At 37.8% G+C, this 24,242-nt stretch overlaps 1 protein-coding gene across 1 annotated transcript; it reads right to left on the minus strand.

The window, feature by feature from the left end:
• Window positions 1-580: 580 nt before the first annotated feature.
• CCDC170 (coiled-coil domain containing 170) lies at window positions 581-22,731 on the minus strand (the record flags this gene model as incomplete). Its single annotated transcript, XM_010180627.1, has 6 exons — window positions 581-754; window positions 1,673-1,873; window positions 5,493-5,810; window positions 16,021-16,206; window positions 17,996-18,140; window positions 22,475-22,731. Coding segments are annotated over 6 exons (1,281 nt in total), but the record flags the coding sequence as incomplete, so codon positions are not given.
• Window positions 22,732-24,242: the final 1,511 nt, after the last annotated feature.

Genomic DNA, 24,242 nt, shown 5'->3' on the forward strand with positions numbered 1-24,242 from the left:
GTTACTTCCAAAAAAAAATACAGGGTTGCTTTAAACCTTTAACAGATCTAATTCTAAGCTCTAAACCATTCTAATAAGCCTAAAGCCAGAAGATTTCACTCTAAGATAGGAAGATGATGGAGGGTGTCTGACCAAATTTGAACAGAATTGCTCCCAAAGGAGCATAGTTCTTGCTGAAATGTTGACATTCTTGAATACAAATAACATCCTACTAGTTTCTAGAGAAGTTTTTCCCCCCTTTCCAGCAGATCCTCTGAGATTTAAATACTGGCATTTGTTGTTTACCAAAGTATAATATAAATGTGTACAAAAAAGTAGGCATATACACATATAAACATGCATCACAATGAAAAGTTGTATCACTTATTTAACCAACTGGTGGGTTTAGTTCTTTTAATATGCAGTCTGTTCACACAGTTTGCAAATGTTTACTGTCTTCTTTTATGTATCAGACATCTTTGAAATTCCTTGTACATATATAAAGCTCCAACGTGCTGCCTTTAGCAAATCACTATAGAAATATAGCCATAACAATGTTTATCTTTGAAACAAAGAGCAAAGGTATGTAATCTTTGCTTACCTTCCTTCTTAGGTTATATGCCATGGTCTTGTTTTCAATCACTGCCTCACCTTCCAGTTTCACTAACTGCTCTACCCGGGCTAGAATTGCATCTGCATTCATATCAAATCCAACCTCTGCTGCTAGGATATCCAGCTTCATTTTCTCATTAAGTTGCTCCAGAAATTTCAGATACTAAGATAAGATGTTGAAAAGTCGGTAAAATAATAATAAAACATGATTAAAAGTCCTGAAATAGAATATAAAAGCAATTCCCCCTACATCAGCAACCAACTATACATAGCCAAGTCAACTATCCACAAGAAATAACCTACTGAAAGGCTATATTTGTAGTATATACTCCTGACAACTGCAAATTCCTCACTTGTCCTTTTTTTAGTCAATATTAATTTTGTTCATAAATCCCTGGACCTAATGTATTTAGAAAGACCATAGAATCATATTATAGAATGGTTTGCGTTGGAAGGGACCTTAAAGATCATCCAGTTCCAACCCCCTTGCCATGGGCAGGGAGACCTTCCATTAGACCAGGTTGCTCAAAGCCCTGTCCAATCTGGCTTTGAACACTTCCAGAGACCGTGCTACAACTTTATCTTAGCTATGCTGGATGGCTGGTTTAGCTTTCCAGGTATTATGTAATTTTTCAAAGTCTTAGTATGCAGATGTGTTATAAGCTAACAGTGTGTACATTCATATAATTAATTAAAAATCCTGCTAGCTTGGTGGTCTAAGGATATAAAAGAATTAAGGACTGCAATATCTTGAGAGAATTAGAGAAAGATGGAGAGATCAGAGAAAGCTTTGAGATCAGAGAAGCCTTGACAGACTTCTGATGTATTTACAGAGGCTTCTTTTAACCTGATATTTCTTTTTCCACATTAAATGGACTTTGAACTCAAAATCTTAGCTACTTTTCCAGCTAAAATTGTTACTCAAATAAGAGATTACTACTCTCTACATGATGCCTGACTTTGCTAATTTGCATTACTTGCAGTACTGTGATTAATACTCCATCTGATCAGTGTCATTAAATTTGCTGTGTCCTCTGTCTTTACTGACTTTAATGCAAAAAAAAATAATACATGCAACTACTTTTTGTTTCTCAAGCTTCAAACCATCTTGGATCAGATCTACAGACAGTAATTCCTCTTCCAAGTATTTCAGCTGATCCTGGAAAGTCTCAGAACATTTTTCTGCTTTCCTGCTCCTCTTCAGAGCTTCTTGGTACAATCTGGTCTGATTTTCCAAAGCTTCAGTCAATCTAGCTATTTGGGTTTCAAGTTGAGACACCATCTAAGAAATAAGCAAACCAACACATGAGGTTAGGTCATGTGGAAGAGTTAGAAAGATATGAAAGAGGCCTCCTCAAATTATTAAAAAGAGGGTAAAAACTCTACTTTTAAAATACATACATTTAAAAAGACAAAAAGAGAAAAATCTGCCAGAACCACCAGGAGAAAACAGCAGAAGCGGTGACAAGTGAGACACTCAAAAGTGAACAGCAGAAACCATAACTCAGATGAGCCAAACAACTAAAAACAACTAATATCTATAAATGATAATGCAAACTAATTTAGACACAAACTTGCAAACTAATTTAGACACAAACTTTTCAAAGATGTTAGCAAATCAGCAATACCTTGCAGTCAACTAATGTTCTTTAAAACAAGCCAATAAAATCACTAGTCCATTGAGGAGTTGAGTGGAAAAAGCAGATAAGAGTGATTCAGAAAATACAAGCAGCATGTAGCTGAGACTGTAGATATGGTTAGCTAAGTCTCAGAGGTGTGCTTCCCAATTGTTAACTGTTAAAGGTGTTTAACTACAAGATTTTGCTAAAAAAAAAACAACCAACAACGAAAAAAACCCACAGAAAAACCCCCAAGATAATTTCTGTAATCTAGCCAAAGTTCAAAGCTAAAAGGATAATATCTCGTAACAAGAAACTAGACTAATAATTCTGAAAACACTTCTAGCTCTACACTGTTAACTTTGCAACACCTATATATAATGTAATGGATTTTAAGTTGTAAACTACTTATAAATTAAATTCCTGAAAGCATTCAGCAGAAAGATGGTTCTAAAAAGTTGCTTGCTTCCCTTTTTCCCTCTCTCCTTTTCTTATTGCATATAATGATTTCATTATGTAAATAATTACGTTGCAATTGTAACTCAGTGTTCAGACACTTATCTCCAAGCAGTCTCTTCATTTTAAGCATCTATTTGTCTCCTGTTAATAAAATGAACAGTAAGCACACAAAACTCCCATTAATTTTAATGGCACAGAAAGGTTTCCAACTTAGACTGAAATTAAATACAAACAGTAGTTTGCACCCAACCCGCCTAAAGAACACTGAGAAATTACTGCTGCTTGTACATTGCTAGAAAACACTAAACAATAAAAAGGCTACAAGAACCCTACACACACATTTTATGCTTTTCTGCATCACATATCACTCAGCAGGGGGGGTGGGGGGGGAAAGAGCTTTCAGTAACTTGTGCCCATAGAGACATGCTGTTGTCAGAGAATCCAGAGCCCCTTTTCAGGCTGCAGAGTAGCTCTAGGCACAGCCCAGCTGCATAAGGCTTTACAGGCTTCAAAGGTCCATAAACTTGAGAAGGTGAGTGATCATACTAGAGAAGGTGAGACCACAGAACCACCAAGCTGTCAGTTTACCTTCCAGAGCATCCTGGAGTAGCCTTCATCTGTGGTTCAGGGACAATCAACAACCTAGGGATTTCCTAAAATAGAGTTGCACCCTTATTACCCACCCAGTGACTTACAAAGCTTGCATTTTTAGTCCTGCAGTTCTGACCTCCATTATTCCCTGTACCAATGACTTGTACAGGTTAATCAAGCAGCCTGCAAAAAAACCCAAATAATTCCTGCTTTTTGTTTTAATGTAGCTACCAGATATTTTCAAAGACAGACCTTTTTTTTTCTTGTTTACAAGAAGCTGCAAGCACTCATTGCCAGAGGCAGCTCCTACCCTGGAAACAGCTGCAACTAAAAAATCCTCCATAAAATCTTCCTGAACTCTATTTTTCTCTTGTGCTAAGCTTCTTTTTTTCCTTCTTCTAAGATGGCATGTGCAAGCACCAGGCCCAGACCCACAGCATACCAGAACAGAAAGCGGGCTACAGCTATGCAGTCAGTAGGGCACTTCCCTCAACAGCCCAAAAGCCAGAGACAGACGCACAGTAGGCTTAGGATGACTGCAAAAAAGCATCATGTAGGATGAAGGATGAAGTTACAAGGTCCTTCACATCACAGTGGCAAATTTTTTTCCTCTTTTCTACCACAACTAAATATTCTAATCTTCTTAGTACTATCTTAACAATTAATAAGCTATACTGTTCTGATTTGGTAAGACTTTATCTTAAACTTCCACTGGTTTATATGTACCCATATACACAAACACGTGTGTACCTAGTACTTTCTTTTTTATTTATTTTTTTTAAGATCCCTACCAGCTGAAAAGCATTAGGGCTGCCACATCTTTTATCATGGTACTTACCTGTATTTAGCTTTACTGCATTACACTCACCATCCCAAGCTGAGAAGTTCTTGTCTGTTGAGCCTTTCCTTGCATGGAAGCCACTAGGCACTCTCATGGCCCTTGCCAGTATTTTTTCAAGGCCGTTTTTTTTGGAATGAAAAACTGGTAACTGTGTCTGCTTCTCAGAACGCAGCAGCCATGGATTTATACAGTGGGATAATTACGGTTTTCATTTTCTTCTCAATTTTTTATCCTAATAATTTCACACATTCTATTTGGTTGGGATTTTCTTGGTCAGCCCTAAGTCAGTATGTACATTACTCTGCTTTTATCAATGTTTAATTTCATTTCCTAAGTTATTTTCCACTCAAACCTTTTGTTTGGAAGGAAAAAGTGGATAAATCCCCAAAACTAAATATGCATTTATGACATTGCCATAAAAATCATTAAGAAATGAGAACAGGAGACTTTAATGGGACTAGTAGTAGAGCCTAATCAATTTTGGCACTTAAGAGTCTGTATGTCAATATGCAATGACAAAAACTGATAAAATTTAGACCATCTACAGTCAGATCAACTGTTCCTATCTCAGATCAGATGGGTAGGTAGTCAAGAGAATCAGGTTTGACCATATGAATTTAATTTGCTGCAACAGATCTGTAAGAAAACTTATCAAACAGAAAGGACCCAAACCCAGAGATCTCATAAACAGGCCTGAGCTCTGTGCAAACTGAAAATAATTGCTTGCCTTGGACTCCAGGGACCTGTGAATGCCTCTGTTTAATTACAAATAATAAATAACAAAATCATGCCACAACCTTTCAAATATGATGGATAGCAGCTTGGCAATTTCATCCACCATTTCTCTCAGGACCTGTGGATGGATCTCATCAGATCCCTTGGACTTGTGCACCTTCAGGTTCTTTAGGTGGTCTTGAACCTCATCTTCACTTTTTTATTTTTAGGTGCAGGTTTTGAGGGCTGGAGGGAAAGAAGTTGCCTGGGGCAACTCATCAATTATGTCTGCTTTGAGAAACAGGTCAGTCCTTGCAGTCACTGGTGCACCAGCAAATTCACAGCTGTTCAGATTTCCACTAAATCCTGGTGACCACACAACCACTTTTGATGTCTACTAAATGGAACTGAAACCAAATGTCTTAGCTGAAAGACCATTCTATGTCTTTTCTTGTTAACAGCATCTACTATTAATTTCATTTCTGACCTCTTCCTACTTAATGAAACATAGACAGATTTCACTTGTTATCTCAAATCAATAGACAAGAAAATTAAAAGTTTCTATAATCTCAGAACTTAAGCACAAGGAATGAACACTGTAACAGAAGAATAAAATTTAAAAGGATGCAAAGAGAATAAATACACACATTGGGCAAGTGCAATAGTTGCTGACTTACTATTTCTTTACTCTCCTCTTTGCAGTTTATTTCTTGGATCTTCTTCAAAATAGCCTTCTCAGAAGGTTTAACTGTTGCAGATCCATCACTGAGTAGGGTAGCTATTTGCTCTTTAAAAGCCATTAAAGAGCTCTGAGCAGTCCTGGCCTCTTCTCTGCTGCTCTTCAAGCTTCCATCCAGCTCACTGGAAGATTTCTTCAGACTGTGCAGTTCCCACTTTGAGGCATCCAAAGCTTTCTGGTTAGCAGTCAGTTTATCTTGGAGGTTTCTGATCTCCATCTCCAAACTCTCTCTCCCTATTATAGCACTGTCAAGATTCTAAAGTACATGAAAGATTAAACCAGGCTTTTAAAATTTGTTGTAATTCCTTCCTTCGGCAGACAGGGCAGGGAATAACCCAGAAGCAGGCACTTACAGATAGAGAAATTAGGACCCATATTGCTCATATGGGTTCAACATTAGGGCTTCATAGGAGAACTCCCACTGAAGTTGATGAAACCCCAAAGCCTGCAGTAATCACACTAAAGACTAACCTCTTGAAATGGTCTGCAAGAAGTATTGATATCTTATTTTTTCAATCAGATAACATGACTTAGAAAACAAACAGTGAACGAGATTTAAAACAAGTAAAAGTCAAACTACTACATCTCAGAGGGAAGGGAATAGACTTGACTAGAAAAGAACATTTCAGGGATCTAAAACAATAATCTAGTCCAACTGCCTGACCAATTCAGGGCTGACCAAAAGAATACACACAAACTCTTTGAATATAGCATTAAGAGCAGAATCAGAAGTGATCTCTAAGATCAACTTACCTGAACGTGACAAAAAATTCCTGAGTTTATTTATACACAGAAATGGGGAGTAAGGGGCCAAACAAAAAAGATGATGTTAAGATAGCATAGAAGAAGGTATGAATGCTCAAATACCAATCTCACCTCTAAGAATAGAAGAAATAAAAGCAAGTCAATGTAGAGCTGTATCCTTCCACAGAGCCTACAACTGCCCCCATCTGCTGCTCAGCTGCGCTGCCAGGGTGCAGAAGCATGACTAGGAGAAGACTAATGGGATGGCACTTCTGTGTAGTATCCTTGTAACATTTTTTTTCCTTTTTTAATAAGTCAGTCCCTCGCATTTCAGAAGTAATGACAATGTTGTCTTCGGTACAGACACAGGGCGCTGTAAGATAGATAAGGCTACCTAGCGAATAGCCCACAGGATTTACTGCTCACGGACATCCTCAGATCTTTGGCCTTTTGTCATGGTTCCCCTTCAGCCCCTGACAGCCACAGTCCTTTCCTCCTAAGCCCAGAGCTTTTAAAAGTTAGTTTCCCTTTGGCTTCTGATGAATCAAGGCTCAGCTTGGAAGGAAGAAAAAACAGCCAATACATATGTCTATATCAGTTGTATATAAAATATTGACCCAACAGAGCAGCACAGACAGACAGAATAGTGTATCCTCTCCCGTGATGCAAAAGCAAATGATAACAGAAAAAAATGAAAGAAAAATAATCCACCTAAACAAGAAAAAAAAAGTTCCTTCATTCAGTCAACTATGAACTTCTTTCCCCACAATACCAATACTTAGAGTGCTTACCCATTCATACACAGGAATAAAATTTGCAGTGAAATCAACTAAAAGTATAGCAAAGACTAAATCTTCATTCCTCAGGGTGTTATCTGATTGACTGAAACAAATGGGAATGAATATTACTTCACACAAGACACAAAATTACACCAGAGGATGGCATATTTGCAGAGAGTGATCAAATTTCTCTGGAAATGTTTAGTAGAGGCTCAGTAAGTGGATTGACAGGAGCTCAGATTGTGTACATGGGAGTTAAAGAATTGTTCCCAGAGCAGGCATGAATATGGTGACCAGCCACGGGTCTCTCAGGGTCTACACATGCTTGCTGTGTAGCATAGGACGTCATTTGTGCTAACAGAACACATGCCAATCAAGTAGTAAATCTGAGAGTATTTATGTAAATCAGCAGTGAGGACAGACAAAAAAGGAGTTTGGGAGGCACCCTTGGAAATGAGATACAATACTAAAAATACTAAAATTTTAAAATAGCTTCAAAAAGGCAAACATCCAAACACATAAAAGAAAACAAACCAAAACAAACCCTGTCATTTAGGAAATTATTTGTTACTACCCCTTTCTAAAGTAATTGTAGAATTCTCTCGGAAACAAGTGTTGGCATGATTCCTTGCCATTTTCTCTTTTTATTCGAAACAAGTCTTATTAATAGAAAATTCCCTACAATCTTGTTTCAAATTGTGAACAACTGCAGACAAACACAGCTGAATCAAAAGATCAAGGTATAAAATAAGGAACTGCAAGTCTGTTGATGCACAAATGTTAATTTAAAAAAACAAACACCAAAAACCCCACACAAACAAACAAACACCCCAAGCAATTTACAGAATGAAAAGCCGTAAAACTCAAAACATTAAAATTCTGAACAATCCTCCTTGAAAACTCTCTTAAATGCAGAGCATTTACACTGCCTAGTTTCAGCAAGGTCAGCCTGAACATTTAACAGTATCCAGAAATCTAGGGACTGCAACACATAAAGGAGGTATCCCTACAAGCCTAAGTGATCAGTGCAGGCAGATTAAAGAAAGTTTCGGTATGCAGCTTGTAGGGTCAAAAAAACTGCCCAAAACTGACACAACGAAATTTGAATACAGGAATAATTACAGAAATTGATGTTCAAAGAGAACAGAATTAGACATTGACTTTATCCAGGGTAGACCATGTCAATGACTGATTGCTAGGAGTGTGAGATCTACCATGGCCATGCTGTGGACATAGAAAGCAGCACCAAAGGTTCTTAAGCTATCAGAGACCAAAGCAAAAGGGCTTACGTAGCACAGCACCGTACCTAAAGTTACTCACTCAGGTCAGATGCAGTCTATCCATGCTCACCTGCTGGCACCCTACCTGCACTAGGCTAAAGAAGATATAAGAGTGCCCAGACCATTGTGCAAGACCCTGGCTAATGAGAAATAATGTGTTCAATGTTAGGTCAGCTGTGTTTCCAGACAATGCATTCAAGCTCTAATGGGGTGGGAAATTACTTCTGTCTTTTATGCAGAGAAAGAGTGACTCTTTTACAAGTAATGGCTAGAAGAGCTGCATTTAACACTACAAAACAAAGTGAGGGAGATATGATTATGTTAGGAGGGCAGACAAATGAAAGAGAAGAAACTAGAAGGGATAAGATCTTCTGAGTGTATAATACATAATAATACGTATCTTTACGCCGTTGATCTCAATATCTACAAAGCATTTTTTAAAGCTGTGATAACTCTTCCTTAATATACTGTATTCTTTCATATTTCTCAAGATTTCAACTAGCATGTCCTAGACATATAATAAGGTCCATTGGTTTGTCATTTCATCCAATAATAATTTTTTTAAAGTGGATACTAGTCAAACTAGTCACTATTTCTGAGGCAGTTTTAAGTGTCAGATCACATGCTATAACTACTATCTAATCAATTTCAACTTTGAATTTCTTTAGAATGTCTGGGAGAACACTACCTACTCCAAAGGGATCGAGGTGTTCAAACTCAGTTTTCCAGAGCTTTGAATAACCACCTCTAGTTCTCCCACCCTAATGAAAAAAAGGAGAAAATAACCACAACAACAAAACACATCAAACACCACAAACAAATAAAAAAAAAATCCCACCAGCACAACTGAAGCAGATTCAGAAATAACACAACAGGTCTACATCCCAAAAGGGCTCTAGCATTTTATGCTGGTTGTAAATAAACATATATTTAATTGCTCATTTACCTAACCATACATTGCAAAAATGAGAAACTGTAATCTAATCCAATAGATTAAACAGGTTGTGAAAACTGGTTCTAATTATTTTGCTTGTATGACATTATAGAAATACATCACACTATTATAAAAGCCACTATTGTGGCTTTGCAGATGAGGTTACGATAATACTAATTTTTATCTCCAGCACTAGCTTTCATCTTAACTTCTAAAGAAGAAAAAAAAAAAAGGTGGTACAAAAATTCTCATTTTGTGCTGAAAGTTTTAGACCCAGGAATGGTTTTGTTCCATTTTAAACTGCTGAACAAATATAATTTTTTTATTTATTATTTATATATTTACATGAATTTTTAAATTCTGTGGGCTTTCAATGCTAAAAAGTATCCAGCCACATTTTCTTATTAATTTACATGTTTGCATGTGCTTGCAAGTTTGACAATGTTTAGTTTTAGAAGCTCTGCAAAGGTCTTCCCACAAAACACCCGCAGAAGAGAGGATGGTGACATGAAGGTTTCCCTTTGCACTGAGCCCACTGAAGAGCTGTGAAGCTTTAGTTAATAACCTCTAAGAACAAACAGAATTTATATTGGTCTTTCACTGTTTCTACACATGGAGTAGCCTCTAAACCAATTTCTTACTAAAAGGGAAACTGAGTAATCATCTGTCGTTCAGGTTAAAACTGAGAAGTTTCCCCACAGGCTGCATGTAGACCACAGCCACCTATTCACACAGTCTGTATTATCCAGCAGTCCTGTGGACAAACTTCGTGGACATACTCCTCCTGAACTCCATTAATTATTTCAGCTGGGGCTAAAGTAACAGGCAGCTGCACCAAAGATGTTAGAGGAACTCATTCTCTCCTGATTCAATGTAAACTATTATAGAATAGTTTCTACTATTGTAGAAGTTATCCACTAGACAAGCCTTTATAGGTCTTCTTTAATTAGTTATCCATCAAAACTAAAATGATATTTAGGTTCTGTTATTAAAATATATTGTATTAATTGTGCACACTGCATGCCATTTTTTAAAATGTCAAACAAAATTATTATTTTCATAAAAACACTACAAGAGAAATTACTCTTCTGAAAACTATTTTCATACTTGATACCAGCTTTGCACCTAACATATTCTAGGGGAAATCCCAAGCCCACTTAAACTGGTGAGAAAAGTTTCACTGACTTCTGTGGAGTCAAAATCCCAGTTAGTTTACAGAACAAAAGAAAAGAAATTCAAAGACACTTTCAGCAACAGTGACATTGCTTACTGTGAAGGCACTGGCTTTTTTCTCAGATTTAAAAGTAATTGGAACTTTAAAACATAGTAAGTTCAAAGAATCACAGAGAATACTAGGAGTTGGAAGGGACTTCAAAAAATCATCTAGTGCAACCTCCCTGCCAGAGCAGGATCACCTAGACCAGGTCACACAGGAGAATCCAGAATTTATGGAAACATGGAACTGAAGATTTGTTACAGGAAAAGAAAAACTAATTAGCAGAGAAATGAAATGCAAGTTTTTCACTTTCAATGAGAAAAAGAGAAACACAACACTGTACGAAGGTGGATACAGACTTGAAAGCTCAGCAGACAGCTGAGGCTCTGCCTGGAGAGTTCAGACCTTTAACAGCAACAGGTACACAGAGACAGTGTTCAGAGCCCTACCTGGAGGTTGGCAATATAGCTATCCCATGTACAGAACTGGAGGAATTACTGATTATTCTTGGTCAAAATTCACTACTAATGGCACGGCCATTTGCTAAAGGGCTTTCACGAGATTATATGTGAAACGTTTATACTGTATCATACAGTAGCAGCATCGGCTGTTAACACAGAGATGCAATCTTTGAATCAGGAAGTTCCAGACTGATGGAAGCTCAAAGGATACATAAAACTACAGAACCATAGAATGGTTTGGGTTGGAAAGGACCTTAAACATCATCTGGTCCAATCTCCTTGATATGGGTAGGGACACCTCCCACTAGAACAGGTTTCTCAAAGCCCCATCCAGCCTGGACTTGAACATTTCCAGGGAGAGGGCATCCACAATTTCTCTAGGCAAGCTGTTACAGTGTCTCACCACCCTCACAGTAAAGAATTTCTTCCTAATATCTATCCTAATATCTAATATTCTCTTCCAGTTTAAAACCATTACACCTCGTCCTATCACTACATTCCCTGATGAAAAAGTCCCTCTCCATCCTTCCTGTAGGCCCCCTTTAAGTACTGGAAGGCTGCTAAAAGGTCTCCCCAGAGCCTTCTCTTCTTCAAGCTGAACACCACCAACCCTCTCAGCCTGGCCTCATAGACAACATGCTCCAGCCCCTTGGTCATCTTCGTGTGGCCAGAAGCACTTCAGCTTAGACAACAGTTATTTGGCCTGATGTAGCAGATCCCTACATAATTGCTGTCCTCACCACCATCTATCACTCTACAACCTCTGCCACAACCACAAGTCCACATCCTCCATTTTATGTTTTGTAGCAGCTGTGTGTTCACCAATGCCCTTGTTACACTTCCAGAGGAAACTTTGGGCCTTTGGGCTTTCATTTGTTTTGAAGAGCAGAGTATTTATGCTAAATAGTTTGTCAAGGGTTTTTAGACCAGAGAAGGATATTTGAACTTACATCACTGGCACCTCAATCAACATCAGGGTTTCAACATACTAAGTCAGTTACACACACGTATAGAAAAAACCAAACATCATCACATTACATTAACAGCAATAATAATGTATAAAAGATAATACCGGTATCGTCCAGATGAATTCTTATACCAGCTGTATCTCCACTTACCACTGTTATACCACACGGACTCAAAACTAGGTTGCTCTTTTCTCCTGTCTTCGCTGATAATTTAACCTGGAAATATTTGTGATGCCTGCTGAAAACTGTTCCTAACATATATTTTCTTAATGAGATCTTAAAAAAAAATTCATCCAGGTTCTAACTGAGAAATTCATTACTTCATTTGTCTATTGGGACTAGAAAGACCTAAAATCATTTGGTTGTGTCTCCTACAATCAAAGCATCGTGGTATATTCAAAATGTAGGGATGTTTCTCAAGCTTACTCAATTTCCTTAAATAAGAAGTTTATATTTTAATTAACTATATTTTCATACAATAAATTGATTTGGATAAATTTCTACTGACTAGATGCTACCTAGATACATTTATTCATTAATAACATAATTTAATATAAGTCAGTACTGAATACAAAAGAGCATTTTCATGGTTAATTTCTGCATCACTAGTACGTGCAGGTCTATTTGAATTATTTAAAATTGCTCAATTATATTTCAAATATGTTCTTTAAAGGACATTGCATGGTGCATATCTTTGCAAGACAGATGTTTAAATTAACACTTCAGAAGGAAACACAAATATTTCCAGGTTGAATAATGAGTGAAGATGTGAAACAGAACAAGCCAGTTTACTAATTCTTGTGGTTTATCAATGGCAATGCAACATGAAAGGCAAATTCATCTGGAAGAATATATGCATCTTCTTCTATATCTTAAATAAATACTGCATAGGAATTTATTAAATACTAGCAAGAAACTTGTTTAGAGTAAATAAGACATTTGAGAATGTTATAGTTTAATAGTTAACAGCCTGAAAGGGAAGGACAGGTGGTGTCTGTAGGACCCTGGGGGGGTCAGAGATCAGTACTGTTCCCTCCCCTTTCTGGCCACAGTCCATAAAAAACCGAGGAGGTCCGAGGTTTTCGCAGGCTTTTTTCCTTGTTTTCCTGGGCTGCTTCCTGTCGCATCTCGGGACGGCTGGGCCTAGCTCCACGTGCTCGGCAGCATCCACCACCACCCGCTCCCGGCACCACTGCGGTCTCTGATGACGAGGCACAGCAGTCGCAGCGGCCACGAGGCCCTGCTCGGACACTTCCACTCGGGACTGCTGGGATCGGGTTTTGTATATAGTTAAATATCCTTTGTCCCTCATTAATTCCCTTTTCCTTTCCCCTGTTGTTTTTCATTAAACTTTTTACAGTCTTAACTTCCAACCTTGTGCGAAGCATTTTTTCTCTATTCCCTTTTTTTCAATCCTCCCCTGGGAGGGTGGGGGACAATAAAGAGAAAATCCTACTCCCATGGCTTGCTTGTCTCCCAGAGACAGAGAAAGACCTACAGACATTCTCAAATAATGTCATAATTCCATAATTATGATTACCACATTCAATCATCACTGTCCAGGCATACAGAAAGAAAGAAAAGGTATTCTCACTCTCAATCCAGAAATCTGGGCAGCATTTAAAAGTTATTTTTCATCAAATGCAAATTTGATATCCAACACTGCCAGAATAAAAGTATGCACAGTATTTACAGAATTCCAGAAGCAAGCTCTTGCAATATTTGGTCAGAAATGTGAGAAGTTCAGAATTCTAGAAGAAAAGCAATACGTTACAACAACAAGTTAATGGCCTGCTATTTTTACCTATATTAGTTTTGAGATTATATTAGTTTCTGCTATTTGTTTCTGCTGCTATTGTTCACTTGTTAATGTTGCTCAAATGAAAACCAGCTGACTGCAACAAATACTCAAGTATCAAATATAGTAAAAAATATTATGAATTACTCTCACATATTAACCTTAAAACCTGCTAAAATATTGCTTGAATGTAACCAGCCTGTCTTTTCTTTCCTTTATCAAGGATTTCAGAATTTACAATATGTTTTAAGTGATCATTAGATAGCTGCCTCCTCCTGGGACATACAGAAAGGCACCTGTTCAAACTGGGGGAAATGGGTCACCATCTCAGTCTGTAATACAGAAGATGATCAATATGTTTGGCCCTAGGAGCTTCAGACAAGCACAGGCAAGAGTCACTTGTACTCAGTCTGTGCTGGGTAAACTCTCTACAGGCAATTCCATTAATTCAAGCTCAGAAAACAGTCCAGGAACACACTGCCGTGTGTGCGTGTGCATCTTCTGGCACAGGAACAATATGGATTTCTGCTTTTTGGCTTCACAGGGAAACATGTCACAACACATGCAACTCTGTTCATGTGCTCATTTAAACTGCGTAGCAGAGTATATGACAAACTCAAACAAGCTTCATATTGCTAATGCCTTTCCTGTAACCTAGTAAGACACCTATCAGGGGAATAGGGGATACCATACATCCTCCCTTAGATATGTGGATTTAAAGTCTTTTTGGTTTTTTACTTATTTCTTCAGTACGGAATTTCTTAATACACTTCTCTGAACACAAAACCTTCTCAGATTCACTGAATATCTGCAAATTTAAGTACCTAAACTGAAGCACTGGAGGAATCTGCAGCCTCTAGGTAAGCCCTGATGGCACACAATTCATCTGAAAAGTAACGCTAATAACTTTGCGAGACATTTCTGTAAAATGGGTTAAATAAATTATGTGTTTGGCATATGGACAAGGAAAATATTTTTCATACAACTAGTTCCACTATGGAAATGTTTTGGCAGTCAGAGCAAACTTACAAAACAAGTCACAAATTAAGCCCTCATCTGGGTTTAAAACATCTCCTGATACTGGCAGACTTAGTGAGCAACCTACACTCTGCCCGTCCTCGCCCGCCTGTGTTTGAAGTGAGATATGAGAACGTAATGTTCTCAAGAAGGACCCGTTGAAGTTTTTGATACAGGTTCTCTCTCAGTCCCATTTGAACCTTAGAAAATTTTACATAGCTTAGTAATAAGTTTTTTCAGCAGTAAGTAAAATTTATGACCCTTGTGGTACTTATCTTCCCTACAACAAATTCTTTCTTCTCCAGAGCACACTGTCAGCTATTTCTCATCTCCTAAGTATTTTGCCTACAACCAAATTAGAACACTTTATCCTTTAAAGTGTACGGTGGGGGGCTTCTGTTCAAGGAAAAAGTAATGCCAAGGAGGTGGGGAAAATGTTATATCACATTTGAAAACTTACTTGCACAGGGTTGCCTTTATGTTAAAAAATTTACAGACTCAATCACACACAGATCAGCTACATATATTTGGCAGTCTACGTTTCTTCTCTTTTTTTCTTAAGTTCTGGCCACCATCTTTAACCACACTACCTGCAGGAAATTTCATTATGGTTTTAGTAAACTGCTGGCTTCCCACAGCTATAGTACAAAGTAATGAAGAGAACTACTACAGAAGCTCACTTTGTCCATCCTCTGCAGTGTACAAAACCCCTTAATGGTGAGTTCTCCTGAGGCAATTAAATTCTTAAATCACATCCTTTTCCTTTCTAAATCACATCTAGGTAAATTTGGTGAATACTTGACTTGCAACTTAACTTCCATTTCTAATTTCAGCATCATTCCTGCAATTTCCTCTATGTGTTTACCACAGCAAAACAGTGCTTTCTTGCACAAACCATCTCACTGTCTACAACTTTTTGGGTGTGAGTCAAGAGAGTATTTACAGTTATGAAATGCAAGTTTAAAACACAGTGAAACAAGATAATCTAGGGTATCTGGAAGACACCCTAAGGCACTTTACTTCCACTTACAGAATCATAGAATGGTTTGGGTTGGAAGGGACCTTAAAGATCATCCAGTCCAACTTCCCTGCCATGGGCAGGGACACCTCTCACTAGACAAGGTTGCTCAAAGCCTCATCCAGCCTGACCTTGAACACTTCAAGGGAAGGGGCATCTTTTTTCTCTTACAACTCCTATTGAAAATTAATTTGAAATTTCAAGAAAACATTTAAAAACTAGACAAACATACACATCATGCAATTATGTACCTTACTAAGTTTTTCCATGTCTTGATAGTATCCTGCTGCCTTCTTCTGCTCTTTGGTCACTTCTGAAACAAGTCTCATGATAGTTTCTCTACTGGCTTTGGACTCCATCTCATGGACATTGACAGCTTGTTGAAGAGCAGCAACTTCGTCTTTTAGTGTCAGATTTTCTTTGCATATTTCAGAGACCTCGAGAAATAATTCAAATATTAGTAACTTTTTAAAACCATTTAACAGTTACATATATTCATCCCAGTACACCTGCTCCTAATAATCCCAGTAAAGGCATGGTGTTTCTGGTGACTCTTAAGTTCGATTTATAATTGCACTTTACTGTTCCTTACCAAAAAAGAGTAGAAAGACAATTAAAATGAGAACTGTATTCCCACTAGAAACCCACACTTCAGTGCAATGTGGTACAGATTTACTCCCACACAATCTCTTTGATCTATTAAACAGGTGCAGAGCTACTGTCACTGCATAACTGCTTGACAGGAAGCAGGTCAGAAAATGAAAACAGATCGTGTAGCTAACTTCATGTGAAAAGCAGAATACTTTAGTTAGGCTTGTTAAGATTTATGCCTCTCATTTGGAACAAGAAACTGAAAGCTGCATTTTATGCTTGAAACCTTTTAGGCATGAGATTTGAGTTAACAACAGCTCTTTCATAAACATATTCAAGAGGAGGGCTAAATACCTGGTGGGCTGTTATTCTGAGGAGCCAACACCTTGGAAAAAGGAGTCATTTCCAGGAGGATTCTAGGGCTGTTTTGGTACATTACACTATTTTCAAGAAGTGAAATAGATGAATGTGGGCAATTCAAAAAGTGCATGAGGTAAAAAAACGTACCCTGACTCCTACTGGCAAGACATTTATTAAGACTAAGCCAGATCAATACTGTCGTAAACAAAACCATAATGTGGAATAGAAGCTATATAGAGATGCCATGACCCAAACAGAAAAATTATTTGCTAAGTTTTCTTAATAAACACAGTTTTCAGCACAAATTAGATTTCCCAACTAGATCTATTACTAACATTGTTAAAACAAGATGCCAACATATATTTTTTTTAAAACTCCAATTATTTCCTTAACTTAAAGCATGTTAAAGTTACAGCTTAATACAAATATCTTTGCCTCTAAAGACAATTAGCCGAGTTTTGTTAAAGTATCTATTACAATTTCAATGTGTTTCTAAGAAATCACTGTGATATATACTTAGATAATCTTAATTTGTTAACTATTCCCTGATAGACAGAACTTTTATACAAGTATGAATATAACACAGCAGAATTTCCCAAAACATCTAGTATGCTCCCAAGTGAAGAAAAATAAGGATAGCAAAGACTAGACAGAACATGAGAAAAATGCCTAAAATTAGTATAAATTGCCCTCCAACAGCATCGATAAAGGTTAAAAGAATATATGAACATTTTTCCTTTCCTAAATGGAAGCTTAGTTTTTGGACCTTCAGAAGTCTTCTGAAGGGAAATAATAAACTTTTATGATTAAGTCTCAAAACCACCACACAGTTATTTACAGCATTTTGTTACCGTGCATATTTGAGGTTGTTTTAGGGTATGCCATTTCAGATGCTGCTATTTAATGGTATGTCAGCTCTAGATAAGTGTTAAGATCTAGTGGTACAGTTTACACGTCACCTAGTTACTCCTAGTGTTAATGTTTTCAGGAAAGCTTTCAACCACGTATCTAATCAGAGCTGTACTAGGGAGCTACAGGTTGATAAAATAAGTATGCAGATAAGAGCAGACTGAGCTCACTGAGGTTTATTAGTATTCAGCGCATTTGAAAATCAGCCCAAATGAAAACAAAAAAATCTGTCTTGAATGACAGCACTTTCTGCAAATCATTATTTAACAGAAAGATTTCTGTCTTTGTCATTTGCTTTATTTCTTCAACAACCAAATATTCTCCTATTAAATCACTGTAAATAAACTTTTGCCTACACGTAATCACCTTTGACATTAAATGTTCCTGTGGTTTCTCTTTTTCTCTGATGTCTGTGTCTAAGGATCCAGAAAGCTGTGTAAGGAGCTCTCCATATTTTCTGCTGATTTCAGAAGCTTGAGTCATGCTTTCTTCACACTCATTCAAATATTTACTAATCAGATAGAAAAAAAATACATAATCAGGATAAATATTCTCTGAAAAAGACTTCCAGGCAAAAGACATTATCCCATTAACTTCTGCATACCACAAAATTAATTTTTAAAGTTACATAGAATTCCCTATATCTGTTATTTAATACATAAAATTTTTATTGTTGCCTTGTGTGTAAACATTTATTAACCTTTGCTTTTGATCAGCATATTAAAGAACCTTATAAATCTATGATCCCAACCTCATTCTCAGCACCAGATTTCAATAATTTTATGGGCTGGACTTGATGATCTCAGAGGTCTTTTCCAGCCTCAATAATTCTGTAATAAAACACAAGAACCAGGTAACATAAATAAACAGTGCCCTCAAGATACTAGAAATGGAGACTGCAAGCAAAAGCTTAGAAAAAGGGGAAAAGAGCAATCAAATTATAGTAAAAATATGCTAAAAGAACTTCACAGCCCCTCTCTCTCTAATGAAGCTGATGGTGCTGATCAACAGACTCTGGGGAAAAGGAAAACATTCCGGACTAATGGGAGTGTAGATCATCCAGAGTACCTGCGAAGGAAGTTTACCAACAAAATCAGAGATGGGAGACACTACTTTGCTGTACATGCAGTCTTCTGCAGCATAACACTACCCACAAAGGCAAAGAGGGGCAAAAAAAGTGCAAACTAGGTTCAGGCTAAAAGGATCCATTGAAAAAGAAAATATCAAGGAACTACCACAAAAGTATGAAGAAAAGACAGCTTTTTGTCATCAATTTCATCACTCTCAAAAGGTGCCTATCATGCAGATACTTTTCCCACAGGAAACATGTGTTATCAGCCTTAACAGAAGGTATTAGTTCGTAAAATCATTGTAAGAATGAACAGTCAAATAACAGAGCGGTCAATTTAACTCATTGGTATAAATGTGGTTACATCCCTCCTGCTGCCAGGGGCAAAGACAAGTCCAGCAAACAAGCATTGCCACCATCTGCGCAGATGGCATAGATATCTACACCTTGCTCGCAATGCTGCAATGCTGAGCGCCACTCCTGGAAAACTACAAAGAAATAGATTAACAAAAATAGCCAACAAAACAAAGCTCAAAATGACCATTAGTGTAATCCAAATATCAACTCCAATACCTCTTAAATAACACTTATGAGGTAGGCACTCCATGGTAAAAATTGAATGTGAAACTACTCAGCTTCAAGCTGAGAAACAAGGTACTTTCTAAAGCCAGTTCTTCACAAAGGTTTGAACACTAGAATAAAACAAGATGCAAGATACAGCTGTCCAGAGCAAATATTTTATTGAAATTAATTTGCTTATCGGAGCATAGCACTAGTCTCAGTTTTCAAGGTGGTCATGGCAGTAATTTCTGGACTCACTCTTTTCAGTTTCTGATTTTTCCCTCTCTAGGCTGGCAATCAAACAGGCAACAGAGCATCACTCCTCAATCAAAAAGCAGCATGAGATTTCTACAGGAAATGCACAGTGAGTGCAAACACAGTATGGTAGATGTCTATAAATCACTAAGCAAAAGAGATGGTCCATGAAAAAAATGAAGATGTTGCCTTAGGAGGGAGATCAGCACAGCTGTCAATGTTGCAAAGTGAAATTAAAACAGAGAGGAATGGAAAACATTAATTACTGCTCTGGACAGGAAGAGGATATTCCATGTACAGCACACACCATGAGCCAAAAGAGCTCTGCCTTCTGCAGCAGGCACTGGTCCTCAGAAAACAGGTGCCTCACAGTTTCCTCCCCTCTGCACACCTTTCTCTCCTCTATAGCCCCAGCAAAACGAAGCTGTGAGATGGCTGCTAAACTGCTGTCCTGAGAAGGGCTGTGTCAGAAGTGAAAAGGTATGAGGCTCCAGACATGCCTATATGTTAAAATATCACATGAAATTGACCACCAACCCTGCAAACTGTTCTGTGGCTCTGAAAAAATTAAGGCACATCACACACAGAACCAGGCCTGCTTCTAAAAATAAACAATCTGCAGTAAAAAACACGTACTTGACAACTCAACAAATAACCTAATTACCTACAGTAGGGCCATAAAGGTGTAAGTACCTAGGAAATAGGCAGATACAAAAAAAAAAGTAGAATGAAGCACTTTCACGGTTTTGCTTGCTCTTCAGAACTAATGAGCAAAGAGAAGGGATGAGAGGGAAGCTTTTCACAGTTCAGGCTCTAAAAATACCTTGGTAATATGTTGAGTAGAAAAGCAGTATTTTTCTATAGGAGACATGTACATCTTGGAAACCAATCAGAACTCATTAAATGTTTTTTACTGTATCCCCAGGTATAGAATGTAAATGTGCCATTTATGCCTACTGGCTTGCTCTTCCGTTTTATTATTAGTTTTCAGTTAATATCTTTCTTGATATTAACTAGTCAGGACTAGTCATCTGCCACATACTACTGAGGTGGCCAAACTAAGCAACTAAAATTCATTAAGTCAATACATTGACTAGTATTAAGTGGCACATGTCACCACTAGCTGAGGATAAGAAAACACTTTGAAATCACACACTGTAGATTCATGACCAATCCAACATTTGTTCCTTCCAAAAGAGCACACTCACCCTCCATTTGTCCCTTCCCTTTTGCCAGCACTCCAGTGGTACACTCCTGGTGCACAGTGAACTGGAACTGGGATTCATAGAGCTGGAAATAAAGCTTTTTATTTTGTCCACTTCTCTTGGAGCAGTTCCCTGGTCCTGATCACCATGCAGCAACACAAACAAAAGTACTGACACAGGTGTCATGGGCAAAACAGAGCAGCCAGGACTGCACTGGGACTGACAGTAGGGATTTATGCTACATAAAAATGATCATATCACTGTAATGATAGGCTAGTAAGATACACTGTATTTTGGCAGTTTTCTCCCAGGGAGTGAGGCAAACAGGATAAGAGGCGTTTCTCCCTTTTTTTTCTTCTTTCTTTTTTTTTTTCCTCCTAGAAGTAGCATTTTAAAGAATCTTAATCATTACCTCAGAGACTGTGATGTTTTCTAGTCATTAGGATGCATATTATACTTATTGTATAACTCGTATAACTATGTCCTCACTTCTATTGCGATCATATCTAAAATCTTTAGCAATCAACATCAGCACTCTCCAGGCAAATCGGCTGATAATACAAAAGTGCACTGCATGGATTTCTCTGGATTTTACAATAACTTAATTATCCACTTCTAACGCACAAAATCTGGAACAGCTGCGTAAAATACTGATTTGGGAAACACAGACATCTAGTGAAGACTCACCTTGCTTTTAATTAGACAATGTTGAGAAAGACATGGCTATTAGCCTTGCAGTGGTGGAAAAAAGCCATTATAAGTCTACAAGGTGTCTATTAACATGCTATGACTGACACTAATTTTGGAATTTTAGAGTTCAGAATATTTTAGCAACAATCAATTTTATTTGTGATCAGCATTACTATCAGTCTCCATCCCACAGACCTGAAATATTAGCAGTTATCCAGAACTGGCAGATCAGTGCTCTTGACACACTATGCTAAGAACAATATAGTTAAGGATACTATATTTTATTAAAAGTTTTATGCAATAATATGCACTTAAAAAAACACCACAACCCAAAACAAAACACACAAAAAAAAACCAAACCCAAAACCCCACAAAACAATGTCCAGAAGAAAACAAAAGTCAGACGAAGCTAGCATTACTGAAAGCTGAACAAACATTAAAATTCTCCCTTAGGATGCTAATAAGTAGGAAATTATACCATATTTTCTTTATTATACTGCTCCTAAAAGACAGCTTTACACTACAGAAGACATACACTTGACACTGTTCTTGTTCCAGTTGTGACACAGAAGAGGGGAAAAGAGACTGCACAAGCACAGCCCATGAAGCACATCAAGCTAATTTGCAGATTAATGTCTGCAAAAGATGCCATGTGATGAGGGTAGACCAGGGCACTAGACTGTAGTTGCATGGACTGCCCATCACAAAGTTTGCCTCAGTGCCATACATGGAAATACCTGAATGAGGAAGCCATATGTATTGTTTATACTGCATTGAGACAAACAGCCCCCTGCCCATTTTTTGTAAACAATGTTACACCAAACTGACTCCTATAATCTCCTCTGAAGGTCAAGAATCTCAAAACCCCATTTATGGGCTAACAGCTCAAACCAAAATTCAAATTTCAACACCTTCCACACACTTAGGTACAAGAGTAGTGCAGGGCACTGTAACAGAATTCAGATCTGCAATAAAGTCTGTCCATCAATATATTTTTCTGCATTAACAACTGCACCATTCTGTCATCCCAAATAAAAATTGTTTTTCATCCCACATTAATCTTACTTCAGTTTGGCCTTTTGCTCATGAAGCTCCTCCTTCAACTCCTGGTTTTCCTTGAATGCTGCCTGAGCTGTCAGCTCAGCCTGGTTTTTAGAAGTGATGAGCACACACGCCTCTTCCTCCATCTCCTGAACTCGAGTTTGCAAAGACAGGAGGCGAGACATCTGTCTAGCATTGTTTTCCTTGTAGCTTTCCACGTCAGCCTTCAGCTCTTGAAAAGTGGCTTCTTTAGAGACCATTCTAGACTTGAGTTCAAGAAGCTATAGACAGAAAAGGAGAAAACTCATTAAAAAAACCAACAAGGAAGAGTCATTTTGCCCAGGCTGAAATATGTGACTGTATTACAAGTTTAGTAATGCAATGAGAAACACATTTTGGAACAAAAGACTCTGTGTCTTCCATCACTACAAGACTGACTGGAGGGATGCAACTTTATTTTCATGTAACCAGGAAAAAGCAATAGAAGAATGTGGTTTGTAAAAAAACATTTTAAAAATTATTTTATTATTTTATTATATTGCTGTTGTGCAATATAATACAACTTCCAAGATAATTTCTTACAGGAAGATAAATTTACTTACAAATTCAGGATTTAAGAAAAGCCAGCCTTAAGTTCTGCTGCACAACTTTAACTCTCGTCCCTCATGCATTTGCATTATAATACAGTTATTAACAACACTATTCTGGCTTTTCTACCTGCCCCCTCCCTGCTCCCAGTTCTGGTGTACAATTCCACAGATAATCTATAGCTGCAAGGAGTTGTAACAGCAAAGTTTCCTGCTGTAAGAGGATGGAACCTTTTGATGATTTGCAGCATGTTCAGAAGCAAAGACATTTTTGGAGAGTTGTGCTGTAAGCAACCTCTTCTCATCTTATGTAAACAATTGTTTTTTTCATTTGATAATCCAATCAAATGTAACAGGATTTACACAGAAGCAGCAAGAGAGCCTTTTAAGGAAGGGGGGAAGGAGGGACATAACCACCAAATGTCAAGTGCCTGCTCCAGAGATGATGCTAGAGCTTCCCAACAGTTTATGGAGTTCAGTTGTTTTTCTTTACTTTCCTTTTTCTCCTTTCATTTAAAATACCATTTTCCACTGAACTGTTTCTGCTACAAGCTTCAGGCAAACACAGCAGGCACATAAAATTTCAGTGTGTTCTATTTTGTTAAAAGGAACAAGTAATTTGAAGTGGACTTTATTTAGAGTGGAATTCACTTTTGGCAGAGGGGGAAGGGGGGCTGGTCACATCAGAGAGAAAAGGCTAACACTGAGGAGTCAGGTAGGAGGATCACTCTAGCAGCAGCAGCAGCGTAGCCTCTGATGAGTTTATGCTTCACCTGCAAGAGCAGGTTTGTCAGGCACTTTAGATATGATGTAAGGCACTACTCATTTTGAGAAAAGCAGCTCTGTCCTTTCACGGGCTTTATTTCCATAATCCACTCTCTTCTTTGTGCTAGCAGAAGCATTTACATGGCTATGAGATGAAATAAGATTGGGAAACTCATCCAGCTTTTAAAAACAACCCAGAAGGAGAGGCTTTACTTTTCAAATGCATCAGTTCCTCAACAACACAGTGCATTGTAAAACTACACATACATCTGTGCCAACACAAAGGATGGGGCAGTGTGGGGAAGGAAATGAGCAGCTGAAGGAACAACAGGATTGCTTTGCTTGGCAGCTGGACCAAGCTATGGTAGCTTAAAGCATTCACAACCTTAAAATTTTTCTGTGGTTCAACTCCCCATCTGCAAAATGTGATATTTTTTCCT

The sequence above is a fragment of the Mesitornis unicolor genome, unplaced genomic scaffold, assembly GCF_000695765.1.
Source record: "Mesitornis unicolor isolate BGI_N332 unplaced genomic scaffold, ASM69576v1 scaffold31843, whole genome shotgun sequence".
NCBI lineage: Eukaryota > Metazoa > Chordata > Aves > Mesitornithiformes > Mesitornithidae > Mesitornis > Mesitornis unicolor.